Here is a 13,988-nt window from a genome sequence, read left to right as displayed (position 1 = left end):
GTGAGTGCAGGCTGAGTGTGGTCCAGAGGAAAATGTGAGTTACACGTGTCCTGGCCACATGCTGCTCTGGTACCAATGATAACCAGATGGAGGTTCCAGATCCCGGCTCTCCAGCAAGGAGAAGAGTTAGCAGAGTAAATATATAACCCAGCCTTGCCTGTGCCCAGCTAACACCTTCCCCCAGGAAGGGCAGGGCTGGAGGACCTCGGTGTGTGGCTCAGCACGGCCTGAGCTGAGCAGGATTGGGCTGGAACCCCTGTACCACACTCAGCACTGAGCCCAAACTGCATCTCTCACCTCCAGGACTCTGCTGCACTGCTCATCTCCACTCCTCTGCTCATCTCCACTCCTCTTTCATTTTCTCTTCTGGGAGAGGAAATTAGAGGGGCTGGACAATGGCAGAGACAAGCCTTGGGATAACTTCAAGGTTTCAAGTGCAACTGGTCCCTTGTCCTTTTGGCATCTTACTCATGTAGGATGCAAATACTGCCAACCATCTGTAGCTGGAACAGCCCATCCATTGCTTGGCAGATTTGAGGAGTCACAGGAGGAACTCTGTCCCAAAAGCAGTGCAGGAGCCACAGTGCATGTCAGACCCCTTTGCCCTTGCATGGTGCTGCTTGCACACCAAAAGAATGCCTGCAGAGCTCTCAGCTCCCTCAGACTTATCACCATCACCATCACCATTTCAGCACAGTGATAGGAAAGCCAAAGCCCAGGTATGCAGAAGATGATATTCCTGTAACAACCTAAATACCTGGGAAGATTGGGACATGGAAGAAAAGTCCTCTCACTCTGAGGCTGGTGTTGTAGTTTCCCTTTCTCTGCTTGCCCTGGTCTTTGCTGCCACAGGGAGTGAGATTTCCCATTCCTCTGTGGAAACAGCGAGTTCCTGCAAGCAGCCATGCCTCACTTCCCTCTGCTCTACTTCCTTATTTTGAGCCACTAAGGGAGGGAACAGGAAGAGATCTATTGATGGTTTTTAGGGTAAAATCTCAGGTAGGTTACCTTTATTAAAGATAAGCTAAGTACACAGAAAACATAAGCTTTACTCAGGCAGCAGTTCACAGGAACTTGGCAGAGGCCTGCCTGCATTTCAGAATCCTTCTCCTTTTTCTAGATGAAAGCCCTGCAGAAGGATTTGTTTTTCAGACAGAAGGCAAGCCAAGTTGGTGATTTCATCCTAAGGCAGGCTGTGTCAAGCTGGTCCTATTCAAACATGCAGGAAATCAACCCTGGAGCTTGTTCAGAAAGGAGGATGGAGAGGGGGGGTAGAGAGAGGGGCCCTGAGGAGGACAAGAGGCTGGATCCTGACAGCAGGCTCAGAACAAGCAGAGAAGGTACCTGCACTCAGCAACCCATCCCTCGCCCTTGGAAGGATTCACTGGCACAGTTTCAAGGAACATTCCTGAATTTCCAGCATTTCCAAGCAGCTCTCCCATCTCTGTGCTCACAGATGGCTGTGAAGGACACCAGGGAACTGCTCTGATGGAGGGAGAGGAGAGGAGAGGAGAGGAGAGGAGAGGAGAGGAGAGGAGAGGAGAGGAGAGGAGAGGAGAGGAGAGGAGAGGAGAGGAGAGGAGAGGAGAGGAGAGGAGAGGAGAGGAGAGGAGAGGAGAGGAGAGGAGAGGAGAGGAGAGGAGAGGAGAGGAGAGGAGAGGAGAGGAGAGGAGAGGAGAGGAGAGGAGAGGAGAGGAGAGGAGAGGAGAGGAGAGGAGAGGAGAGGAGAGGAGAGGAGAGGAGAGGAGAGGAGAGGAGAGGAGAGGAGAGGAGAGGAGAGGAGAGGAGAGGAGAGGAGAGGAGAGGAGAGGAGAGGAGAGGAGAGGAGAGGAGAGGAGAGGAGAGGAGAGGAGAGGAGAGGAGAGGAGAGGAGAGGAGAGGAGAGGAGAGGAGAGGAGAGGAGGTTGCTCTGGACGTGGGAGCAGGGAAAAGGGAAATGGAAAAGACTGGGGAATAGAAAAGACACTGTGAAGATGTTCTTTACAAACTGTCACAATGCCCTCCACTTAAACATTTGTAGAGCAGCTATGGAACACCAGTGATAGAGGGGAGGCAACAGATGGCAGAATTCAGAACATTTGTTCTTGGGTTTGCTTCAAAATCCCTGAGCTCTTTGGACAGTCCATTCCCAAGCAGCAAGGGAAGGACTGTGGAGAAAAAATTGGCATAATTTTATCTTCTCCTTTTTTGCAGCTGCCAGCTTGTCTGTTGTTTAGTGAAGACATCACTCCAAGAACCTCCATGCAGGCTGAGAGCAGCACATCACAAGGGAAACCCATGAGAAAAACCTGCTTGGGATCTGTGTGTGAGTGTGTATAATCCTTCATCCCTAAAGAACATCTGCAGGGGCTTCTGAGAGAGGGGGGCAGCGTTTGCTGTCACTGCTGGACAAAGCTCAGACCTGCCCCTTTGCACTCACTGTCTACAGAAAAACTGCAAGGGCTCCACTCCTTCCTTTCTAGCAACTGCTTTCATGAATCCACATTTTAGTGGTTTGGATTTTATTTAAATCAAGCACTTTCTGATGTGAATAATACCAGCAAAACTTTTGTAACTTGGCCTGGAAGATGGGAAAAATGCAAGCACCAAAAGCCAAGGCAGGCTCTTAAATGTCAATATTCATTAGGCACTTTTTAACATTAGTCCTGGTGCTGGAATCTGCCCATGCAGGCTGGAGGATGAGGAAATATTATTTGAACACATCTGCTCCAAGAGATACTGTCAGACTTGGGGAGCATCTTGTGGTAATTAGAGGAATTCATTTCATTATTTTGTCCAGCAGTGTTTTGGTTCTTTTCCTGATTTTTCCCCCTTTGGTTTCTTGTTCATTTGTTTATTGTTTTGGTTTGGGGTTTTTTCCTTTTTTGTTTGTTTGGGGTTTTTTTTTGTTTGTTTGTTTTTGGGGGGTTTTTTTTGGTTTTGTTTTGGTTTGGTTTGGTTTGGTTTGTTTTGTTTTGTTTTTTGTTTTTTATGGGGGATCCATTAAAATTTTATTTTCTTCATTTTTTAACAACTGAAAAGCTCCCTGGCAATATTAAGGCCCTGTGTTCTCATAGCACCTCCCCACCTGCTGCAGAGCACCTGGGTAAGAAACATTTTGGTAGGCAAGGAAAAGAACCTTGCAACCAAGTACTGTGCTGTATTTTGAATTTTTGGCTCAAAATATAAAGCAGCTGTAGTCCAAATTTGCTTTTCCCCTTTCCTCTGCCATATCTTCTCCCTCTTCATTTCCCAACCCACACATGTGCATCTCTCTGCAGACAGAGGCCCCCACGAGACCCCTGTGCTGTGGTTAAAGCAAACCTTTGACTCTCCTGTCCAAACTACTGCCCTGAGCCCTCCCAGTCACTGGTTTGGAGGGTTCCCTACTTAGTGTGAAAGAAAGGGGTTGAAGTGGATAATCCAGATCACATCCCAGGCCAGAAGCATCTTCTCCTCTGTGCTCCCCAAATCAAAACTCTCCCCTCAGCAACATCCATCTCCTGAGAAGAATCACTTTACAAAATCTATTAAAGAAAATAACAGCTTTAAGCCCCTTTTTTTTTCCTTTTTTTTTTCCCTGGAAAAGAGGCATCTAATATTGTTTAATTAAAAGCTCATTCTGCAAGGCTCATTTGATGTCAGCTTTGAAATCCTGTGCGTTTTGTTTCCATTCTTCTTCTTTTGTGTGTTGAATTGAGTACATTTCCAAACAGGGTTTCTGTGTGCTCGCTCCTTGAACCTCAATGCTTTGTGTAGCACTGAGCAGTGACAGAGTTATGTCAACCTCTCTGCTTCACTGGGCACATTTGTTCTCTCAAAACCAACACAGCAGCTGGAGGCACTGACATCTGAAACACTCCTGGCTCCCTTTGCAGCACAGAGCCCCTCTTTGGGCTGGGTGGGGAGCACAGAGTGCCTTGCACTGAGCTCAAGCCAGAAAAGCAGGTGCTCCAGGATAATGAAACCTCAGCCAAAACAAAAAATAAAATCCTTGGCTAGGAACATACAGGTCTGTGGGGTGGTTTTGTGACTCCCAGTTTGGCTCCATGGGGTTGTTGGTTGGGGTGGGTTTGTTTAAGGTCAGGCTTGGGTTGGGGCCAGCTTAACCCAAATCTCCCAGTTAAGCTAAACACAAGAACCTGGCTGGGCTTTAATCCTGCTCCTGGGGAGGAGAGCTGGGCAACCCAAACTCTGCTCCAGGAGCTTCTCCAGCCCTTCCTGGGAAGGTGAAAGGTTGGGGGGAAAGGCAAGGATCTTATACTGGGGAATGAAAAGGAAAAGACAAAGACCTTATACTGGAAAATTATGGAAAAGACAAAGATCTTATACTGAAAAATGTGAAGGAAAAGACAAGGATCTTATACTGAAAAATGTGAAGGAAAAGGCAAAGATCTTATACTGAAAAATGATGGAAAAGACAAAGATCTTATACTGGGGAATATTAAGGAAAAGGCAAGGAACTTATACTGGAAAATGTGAAGGAAAAGGCAAGGATCTTATACTGAAAAATGTGAAGGAAAAGGCAAAGGTCTTATACTGGGGAATGCAAAAGAAAAGACAGATCTTACTGGGGAATATGAAGGAAAAGGCAAAGATCTTATACTGGAAAATGATGGAAAAGGCAAAGATCTTATACTGGGGAATATTAAGGAAAAGGCAAAGGTCTTATACTAGGGAATGTTAAGGAAAAGGCAGGGAACTTATACTGAAAAATGTGAAGGAAAAGGCAAAGGTCTTATACTGGGGAATGCAAAAGAAAAGACAGATCTTACTGGGGAATGTGAAGGAAAAGGCAAAGATCTTATACCTGAAAATGATGGAAAAGGCAAAGATCTTATACTGGGGAATATTAAGGAAAAGGCAAAGGTCTTATACTGGGGAATGTTAAGGAAAAGGCAAGGAACTTATACTGGAAAATGTGAAGGAAAAGGCAAGGATCTTATACTGGAAAATGATGGAAAAGACAAGGATCTTATACTGGAAAATGATGGAAAAGGCAAGGATCTTATACTGGAAAATATGGTTTTGCAAGAGATGGATGCTGGAGAGCCTGTCCCAAAATCCTTCTCAGGAAATTTGGGAGACTAAGCTGGGCAGCTGTGAGGATCCAGCATGCTGGAAAAGCAAGGTGGGATGTTAGAGGTACAACATAATGCTTGAGCAGAAATGCTGTGTGAATTGGGGTGGGGGTAAAACTGTGCAGTGATTGTATTTCTGTCTGGTCACTCTCTGGGGAGTGGAGAGCTTGGGAATGCTGCTGGGAGGGCAGGCAAGGTGTTTTAGCTTTTTTTACAAAACTCATTGAGATGGCAAAGTTTATCCAGGAAAAAAAAATTTTAAAAAATAAAAAAGTTGATAAGAAACTTGCAAAAGTAATGCAGGGTCTCACCCTACTCCTCAGCTTCCACTTTCAGCACACCTGGCTGTTGGATCTCATCCTTAGCTGGCCAGGGATCTAAAAACCTTTTTCTCACCTATAACAGGGACAGCAAACAACCACAAATGTCTGTCCTGAAGAACTGAAGCTTTTATGGGAGCAGCTCTGTTTGTGTCTGGATGAGCACTTTGAGAGGACAACAGCACCAGAAGGTCCTTGAAGTGCTGGGAAGATGAGCAGGCAGGCAGTGAAAGGTGGGAGGGAGAACTCATGAGAGGGTCCCTTCCAACCCAGAATATTCTGGGATTCTGTTCAGATGCCAGGGAGGGTGAGGGGGCTGCTCAGCTTTGCCTGAAGCATTAACGTGTTAATGCCGAGCTCTGAACCATTTCAATTTTATTCCTAACTTTAAGTGTGTGCACAGCTCATAAAATCAGTGATGTGGGTGCCCAGTGGAGATGAAAGCTTCCAGCCTGATGTGTACAGTGAATAACAATTATAGTGCACTTGCACATTTTAGAATTGTTCTGCTGTTCTGGAAAGATGAAGCTCTGCCATGAAATGGTGGATTTCCCTCAGCTCTGGGAATTTGTTGATTTTCAGAGGGCTTTTCCATTGGAAACAAAGTGCTCGGAGGTGCCTGCCTGGCCTCTCTGTCAGGGAAAGAGGGAAGGCTGGGGGTAGGAGTGTGAAATTAGGCAGGTTTGCCCTGCCTGTGCTGAGCACAGGAGTGATGTGGGGGTCTCTGTTTTGGGGGGAACCCATTCCCAGTGTCGTTCTGCCCTCCCCAGCCAGGTTGAAGCAGAGGTGTGGTCATGGGGCCTGTGGCTGCAGGAATCATCTCTGTTGTCTGATTCAGAAATGAGTGGTTGTCATGGTTACCTGCCTCCCTGTCCTGATCTTGCCAGATGTCTTCTGGAGCCTTGGAGCGAGATTCAGCCTTTCCCTCCTGTGGAGATGGAGCTCTGATCCGAGCACCTTCCATCCCAAACGTGCTGTGGTGACATTTGTGTGCTCAGGGGTCTTGGGAGCCCTTGGTGCTCCTGTCTCCTTCCTGATCCTTCAGAACAGGAAATAAATGATTGGAATGAAGGTTTCTCTGGGCTTATTTAGGGGTGCAGCCCTGAGCTGGCAGTGCTGTGGGGTGTCTGGGTGAGTTCTCTCTTCCCCAGGCCACCGTACCACCCACAGAAAATCTCCCAGGGGTCAGCCCAGCTCTCTTCTCTCTCAGTCTTGTTTTTCAATATCAAATTAGTGTGGCAAGTTATAAAGTCACCTGAAACACGGAGGTCAGTCTCCACAAACCTTTTGGATTTAATCTTTTCCCCCCTCTTTTAGTGCCTTTTCTCCTTCTTTGCCAGAAGAGGAAGCTTGAGTGAGAGGGGGGCAGTTTAACAAAGAGTCTCTTTAGGGGTTTTTTGTTCTGCCTCTGGTTGGTATTGCTTTGGAGAGGAAACTGAGCTCTGAAAAAGACCCCACGCAGCAAGGGGATGGCAGGACATGCAGCAAGTCCTGCTGCAGGAATTCTTGGAAGAGGAAGGTGAAGAGTCTCAGAGGAGGCATAAGGTCATTTCCTTTTTAACAGAGTACATTTCAGAGATGCTTTAACAATTGATCAATATCTAAATGTGCAGCCTGCTGTAGGGTTTGGTGATGGGTTATTTTACAGACTACCATGTTAACAGGCTGTACCCCTGAGCTGCAGGGAAGGTGACTGTCCCATGGGGAAGGATAATTTGCTCCTCTGGGCTTCTTTTGAAATGAGGTCAATTATATTAAGGAAGATAAATCAAATTAAAATTATGAGGCTGCAAGGAATTCACTGTTGCTTTCTTTCTGCTCAACTTCTATAGTAATAATCACTACCAAAACCCCAGGAAGGAGCCCCAGTATTTCCCAGGAATGAGGGGCAGGGGAATCTCCGTGCATGGACAGCCAAGTGTTCCAACACAGCTCTGGCTCAGGCTGCTGAGCCCCCTTGGAGCCTGGGCTGGAACATCTGCTCCATCTCCTGCAGGAAGGTCAGCCTGAGCAGCCAGGCAGAGGAATCTGGTCCTGACTGCTGCTGAGGGGTGGGCTCTTGGGGCTGGGCAGCTGTGTCTGGAGCTGGGAGTCTGAGCCTGAGGTGCTCCTGGGGAAACAATCGGCTTGTGAGGGCAGGGATCCAGGCTGTCCCTTCCCTCCTGCCTCCTGGATGGCTGGAGTGGCTCCCAGCAGAGCACTGGGCTTCCCCAGCCCTCCCAGAGGGGTCCTGGTGAGGTGTTCTTGGCATGATGTGAGTGGAAGGAGGTGCTGGGTTAGGGCAGCAATCCCTTCCTGCTTCGGTGGCTCTGCCAGCATCCAGGACCTGCTGCTCTGCCCTGCTTACCTGGGAAAACCCTTGGATTAACAAACCTGCCCAGCATTTCCCAGGGTTTTGCAGATCTCCCCCTTCATTCTCCTGAAATCCACATCACACTTCTCTAACTGTTTGGGAGTTTATCTGGAGCAGGGGAGAGTGAGCAGCTCTAGTTGTCCTGAGAACTGACCTGGGCCCCTGGAGATGGAATTGGTGCTCTGTGCCTCAGGGTGACCAGTGCCACAGGACTGGGAAGGCCTTAGTCTTTTAATTAGCATTAATAGGGCAAGTATTATCTTAATGAAAAGACTGGTAGTGACACTGAAGTTGCATTTGAGGTTTAACTGCTGCAGGATTCTGGCTGAGCTGTATGTTTGTTAATCCTCAGTGAGGGAGTTCTATTTCACTGAGTGATGTTTATTTAATATACAATAAGTGTCTTAATGATCTCTATTAAAGGCATATGTGGAAACCTTAATTTGATGCATTACAGAAGAGAGTGAGATCTTCAATTCATAAAATCCTTTTTAAACACTGTGAGCTCCAAAATCTGGCCAGAGCCAAAGCAAACTGTATCCTGTAAACTCTGTGCCAGATGTCTCATGTGGGGTATGCTTAAGGCCCAAAGAAAATAAGGTCTGAAGGGAACAGTTTGGCCACCGACTCCCTAATCCAGCCTGTATAAAGGAGTTTCATTTCCATTCAGGAAATAACCTCTCCTGGATGGATCCTGTTCAAAATGTGTCTGCTGAACAATCCTTCTCAGCAACAAAGCAGAAAGCAACTGAGCAGAAAGAGGATCTCGTGGGAAGCTTTGGGAAGAATCTGGAACCTCTTGAATTTTGAGAAAAGAAGAGATAGTAAACAGGTCAGAGGTGTCTCTGGGTATTTGGTGATGCACTGACCACTGCCTGGCCAGATGCTGAATACAGAGAATATTCTGAAATTTCTGGGTGTGATGTGAGATGGAACTTCAGCCAGCCTGAATCTCTTGTGTGAAACTTGCTCCTGTGCCTTGTTCTGCTCTGGACAGGGCAGAACTCCAGCATATTGGGGTGCCAATAACTCCAAACTTAAAGTTTAATCCTAAACATAACCATAAGTCTATCCCTAAAACTAATCCTAACCCTAAACATTAGGTCCACCCCAGCACAAATTCTAACACTAACTATAACCAAACTCTAGCCCTGAAGGTAACCTAACCTTAAATCCAAATTTAACCAAAAAAACCTAAATGCTAACACTAACACTAGGTACTTCTAAAGACCACATGCCCTAACCATAAAACTAACAATAAACCCCAAATATAAACCCTACCCCAAGCACCACAAACAGTGACCAGCCCTAACCCCAACATCATCCCTACCACCGCAGCCAAAATCTAAACATTAAGGCAAACCATAATACCAAACCTGAACCTTAAACGAACCCTTACAAAACCCTACCTCAAACCCTAATCCTAATTAACCCTAACTCCTAACCCTAACACCCTAACCAAAACTCTAAATATAACCCTTAGCTTGCTCTAACCATAACCTCCTAATCCCAAACCTTAACCCTTGCCTCGCCTGCTCCTCCCTTGACCTGCCCTGGCGTGCCAGCCCCAGCCTGTCATTGTGTCCTGGCTTGTAAGATCATCATAGATTCTATTTGCCATCTGTTGGAGGTGGGGCAGTTTCCTTTTCTCTCCCAAGAACAATGTCTCCCTCCGGGGAGATATCTTCTGTTAATGGGCCATTAATGACTCCCTGCATGACTGGTAAAGTTCCATCATCCCACGGTGAGATGCTCCACCCAGAGGGAGGAGCCAAGCATCTCTACCTGCATAAAACCAGCATTTTTTGGGACACCAGAGCAGCCCTTCACTGGATTCCCAGAGGAGCAGCTTCTTCCCCACTGGATCCCCAGAGGAAGACCAGGCCCAACTACTCCATCCCCAGACCTTCAGAGAAAACTCCACCCTTCTCCAGATCCCCGCTCCAGCAGCATTTCATCTGCCACTGCAGGAGGAGCAGCCACCATTTCACTGGACTATTACCAACACCCTGACTCCTCAGGGTGTCAGGTTTCTGACTCCATCACTAGTTTTGCTTGTACTAATTGCATTTTTTTAATTTAGTTTTTTCCCTAGTAAAGAACAGTTATTCCCATATCTTTGCCTGAGAGCCTTTTAATTTTGAAATTGTGGTAATTTGGAGGGAGAGGGTTTGCCTTTTCCATTTCACAGGAAGCTCTTGCCTTCCTTCACAGACTCCTGTCTTTTCAAACCACGAGGATGGCAATGCTTTTCCATGGGAAGGAAAGCACACAGCCCCAGTGTTTGAGGTGCAGCTAAGAAGCTGCCTAGTGGAGGCTGAGGGCAGCAGCAACTTTCTGTCCCGGCATATTTGGTGTGGGAGCATTCCCCCAACTTCTACAATTATGGGGTTGGTATCTGTATTTTGAAGGTGGTATCCCAAAAGGTTCAGTTTGGCAAATCATTTCCACCTTTCAGAGGGGGTGATCTGAAATTCCTGGCAGTACCTTTATTTTCAGCAAGGTAAGCAGCTCAGTCTTGGTGGGCAGCTGGTACAGTGCCCAGGGCAGGTAACAGTCAGGAACAGGGCTCTGGGACCTTTATATGGGATCAACCCCTGGATGCTTGCTGCTTTGGAGGAGGGGATCCCATTTCTTTTGAGATGGGGTCATAGTTCCTCTCTCTGGCAAAGAAAGCACCTTGGATCTACACATTGGGTGGTCCTGATGAATTGAATTGCTTTTTCTATGACCAGGTGACTCGTCTGGTCGATGCAGGAAAGGCTGTGGATGTTGTCTATTTAGACTTCAGCAAGGCCTTTGATACTGTTTCCTGTAGCATACTCCTGTGTGGGAATGCAGGGCTTCCCTCTGGCTGCCCTGGCAGGTCTGGGACCCTGGCAGGGGTCAGGAACGCCCCTGGACAGAGCCCCCAGAGACACTGGCTGTGATCTCTGTCCATGGAAAAGAGTTTTCAATCTTACAAGATCAATTACCAGCTCTGAGTGTTTGATATAAGTAATAATTAAGTGTGGCATGGGTGCAAAAGTAAAATTTTAGGATTCTAGATTAGGGGTCCAAAGGGGACAAGATGGAGGAAATTGGGTGTGCCTTGTCCTTTTTCTCCTTCTTCATGCCCTCCATGTTTCACTGTGGTGTTGGCATTTTTCTGTTGGTTCAGGCTGGGGACACACTGTCCAACGTAGGTGACAGATATTGGCACGTTATTGTAAATCCAGCACAGGTAGTTTCTGGTATTTAATGTTTGTACCATCCCACTGAGGGCAGAGCCCCACACGCTGCCCTGCAGGACAGAGCTGCGGCAGGGCAGCAGAACATGTTAGAGATAAACAGAATAAACAACCTTGAAACAGCACAGACCAATTATGGCTTCTTCTTTGGCAGCGGGGCTGACAGACAGAGACTTTCTATAATCTTGGAATCATCAATACCACAGATTCCGACATCCCTGGAAAAGCTGCAGCCCATGGCTGGGACAGGAGCACTCTGTGCTGGGTTAGGAACTGGCTGCATGGCCGGCCCAGAGAGCGGTGGTGAGCAGTGCTGCATCCAGCTGGGGACAGTCACCAGTGGTGTCCCTCAGGGGTCTGTGCTGGGACCAGTTCTATTTCATATTTTTATAGATAACATGGATTAGGGCATTGAATCCTTCATTAGTAAATTTGCAGATGACACTAAGCTGGGAGCTTGTGTTGATCTGTTGGAAGGAAGGAGGGCTCTGCAGAGAGATTTGGATCGATTGGACGGATGGGCAGAGTCTAACAGCATGAAGTTTAATAAGTCTAAGTGACAAGTTCTACATTTTGGACACAAAAATCCCCTACAGCATTACAGGTTGGGGACAGTGTGGCTGGACAGTGTCCAGGCAGAAAGGGACCCGGGGGTGCTGGTGGACAGCCGGGTGGATATGAGCAAGCAATGTGCCTCGGTGGCCAAGAAGGCCAATGGCTCCTGGCCTGCATTGGGAATTGTGTGACCAGCAGGAGCAGGAAGGTCATTTTTCCCCTGTACTCAGCGCTGGTGAGGCACATCTTGAGTGCTGTGTCCAGTTCTGGGCCCCCCAGTTCAGGAAGGACATTGAGATGCTTGAGCGCATCCACAGGAGGGCAACGAGGCTGGTGAGGGGCTTGGAACACAAGCCCTGTGAGGAACGTTTGAGGGAGTTGGGGTTGTTTAACCTGGAGAAGAGGAGGCTCAGAGGTGACCTCATTGCTCTCTACAGCTCCTGAAGGGAGGCTGCAGACAGGGGGGGTCGGTCTCTTCCATCGGGCAGCACTGACAGAACCAGAGGACACAGTCTCAGCTACGTCAGGGAAGGTTAAGGTTGGATATTAGGGAAAAAAATTTTCACTGAAAGAATAATAAAATACTGGAATTGTCTTCCTAGGGAGGCGGTGGATTCACCATCTCTGGATATGTTTAAAAAAAGACTGGACTTGGCACTTGGTGCTATAGTCTAGTTGTGGTGTCAGGGCACGGGTTGGACTTGATGATCTTAGAGGTCTCTTCCAACCTCATTATTCTGTGATTCTAGTAAAGAGTTCTGTCTGTTGGAGTTGTTGAACCGTTGCAGGGGAATGCAGAAGCTAAGCTGGTGAGAATTGTGTCCTTTAGCTGTGGGCAGTCCCTGGCGCTGCTCAGTTTGGTTCTGACTCTGGCGGGCAGAAGGTTTTGATGGTGCCCAGAGCTGAGGGGGAAAGTGCAGATACCAGGCTGGGTGCTGCAGCTCGGGTTACATCCAGCAGCAGTTTTCCCAGCTGGCACTTTTGTGAGCTCTGCCTTTGCTGGATGTTTTTGGTTCCTAGCTGAACTAACTCTGTAATAGTGACAAAAGTTATTAGCAGAAAGGATTTCATGTTGCCGTTTGAGTGTGGTGCAAATAAGATGTTGTACTTGGAAGGGGATGGTCTGTGAAATCTTTTTGTGCTGACAGAGTTTATCTGAGAGCAGTTTTCAGCTCGGACCTGCCCTTCGGTGGTTTAGAGATGGGCAAGGACCACTGGCTTCTTTTGCAAGTGCACAGCGCCATTGTGTGGTGGTTTTATGAGCGCTGACCTTTGCCAGGTGAGAGCCAGGAGCTTTTGTATCCTATTGGGCACTATTTTGGATATTATTAATGTGGGAAGGGTGAGGGTAATGTCGGGGTTCCCCTGTTGGAGACTGACAGAATGTGATGCTGCACGTTTCTGGGAAGGAAGATGAATTATCTCATCGCTGACATTGTACAGTTTATAAGCTGCAAAAGAAAAGTGAATTCCAGCACTGCCTCTTTCTTCCAGAACCTCTTCTGTGCTGAAGGTTTTCAGCTCCTGAATGTTCTTAGTTTGAGAACTGGACCCTGTGAAAGTGCCTGAGGGCCCATTGAGCCGAGCACACAGAGCTGGGTGTGCTGCACTTCAGAAGCTGCAAAAGTGAAGGCCAGCACTTACTTTTTGTTCCAGGATCTCTGGTGTTGGAGCAGTGGCTGGACATATTAAATTTTGCAGCTGGGTTCTGCAAGACTGGAAGGATGTGATGGGACCTGCACCTGAGCAGGACAGTGCCAAACTCCAGATGTGTTGCTTTTCCCAGGATGCAAGGTAATTGTGGAAGCAGCAACAGCTTGGTGAGCTGGAACCTTTTGTGACCAATATTTACATTTGATACAGTTGGTTTAGTTTCAGCAGCTCTGCAAGATTGAAAGAATGTGATAGGATACTGAGTTTGAAAGGGAAGCTCATAGCCTTGGTTTGCATGATGTTGTTGCTGTCTTTGAAGTCAATGTGAAACCCAGCAACTGTTTCCCCCTCTTTTGTTTCCAGATTAAAATTATGGAGCTGGATTCAGTGAGAGAGCAAAAATGCAAAGGTGCACACAGCACCTGGCCTAAGCACCACCATTTTGGTGTTATCTCCAACTTGCTGAGGGTGCCCTCTGCCCCAGCTTCCAGACCATTAGTTAAGGGAAGTATTAAACAGGAAAAGTCCCAGTGATGATTCCTGGGAGACACTGCTTGTTCCTGGCTCCACTCTGGACTTGTGCTGCTGAGCAGAAACCCTGGGGCCCAGCTGTCCAGCCCTGTTCAGTCCTGGTCACAGTTGGCTCATTCAGCCCATGTTCCTTTGAGTGAATTGAGCTTCATATTAAAAAACCAAAATCTCTAGGTGAGCACATGCAAACCCACAACTTTCAAAATCTCATCACACCAACATCCCTCACTGCGTGTTTCCACCAATTGTCCCAAAACCTAAAGAGAAGGAAACACCCTGTAAAATA

General features: G+C 47.4%; 1 protein-coding gene across 2 annotated transcripts in view; it reads left to right on the top strand.

Moving 5' to 3' along the window:
- Window positions 1-5,597, top strand: part of ZBTB44 (zinc finger and BTB domain containing 44) — a 55,816-nt gene extending 50,219 nt beyond the window's left edge. The window contains exons 6-7 of one of the 2 annotated variants that reach the window (XM_072918110.1): window positions 2,194-2,305; window positions 5,466-5,597. In XM_072918110.1, the coding sequence (XP_072774211.1) occupies window positions 2,194-2,281 (88 nt within the window). In that variant the 3' untranslated portion in view covers window positions 2,282-2,305; window positions 5,466-5,597. Of the gene's footprint in view, window positions 1-2,193; window positions 2,832-5,465 lie in introns of those variants that run through there. The other variant, XM_072918109.1, reaches the window with a different exon arrangement.
- The last annotated feature ends 8,391 nt before the right edge of the window (window positions 5,598-13,988 follow it).

Source organism: Taeniopygia guttata, chromosome 24, assembly GCF_048771995.1.
Source record: "Taeniopygia guttata chromosome 24, bTaeGut7.mat, whole genome shotgun sequence".
Classification (NCBI taxonomy): Eukaryota; Metazoa; Chordata; class Aves; order Passeriformes; family Estrildidae; genus Taeniopygia; species Taeniopygia guttata.
The sequence above is the reverse complement of the archived record's forward strand: the minus strand, read 5'-3'. Positions and strand labels throughout refer to the sequence as shown.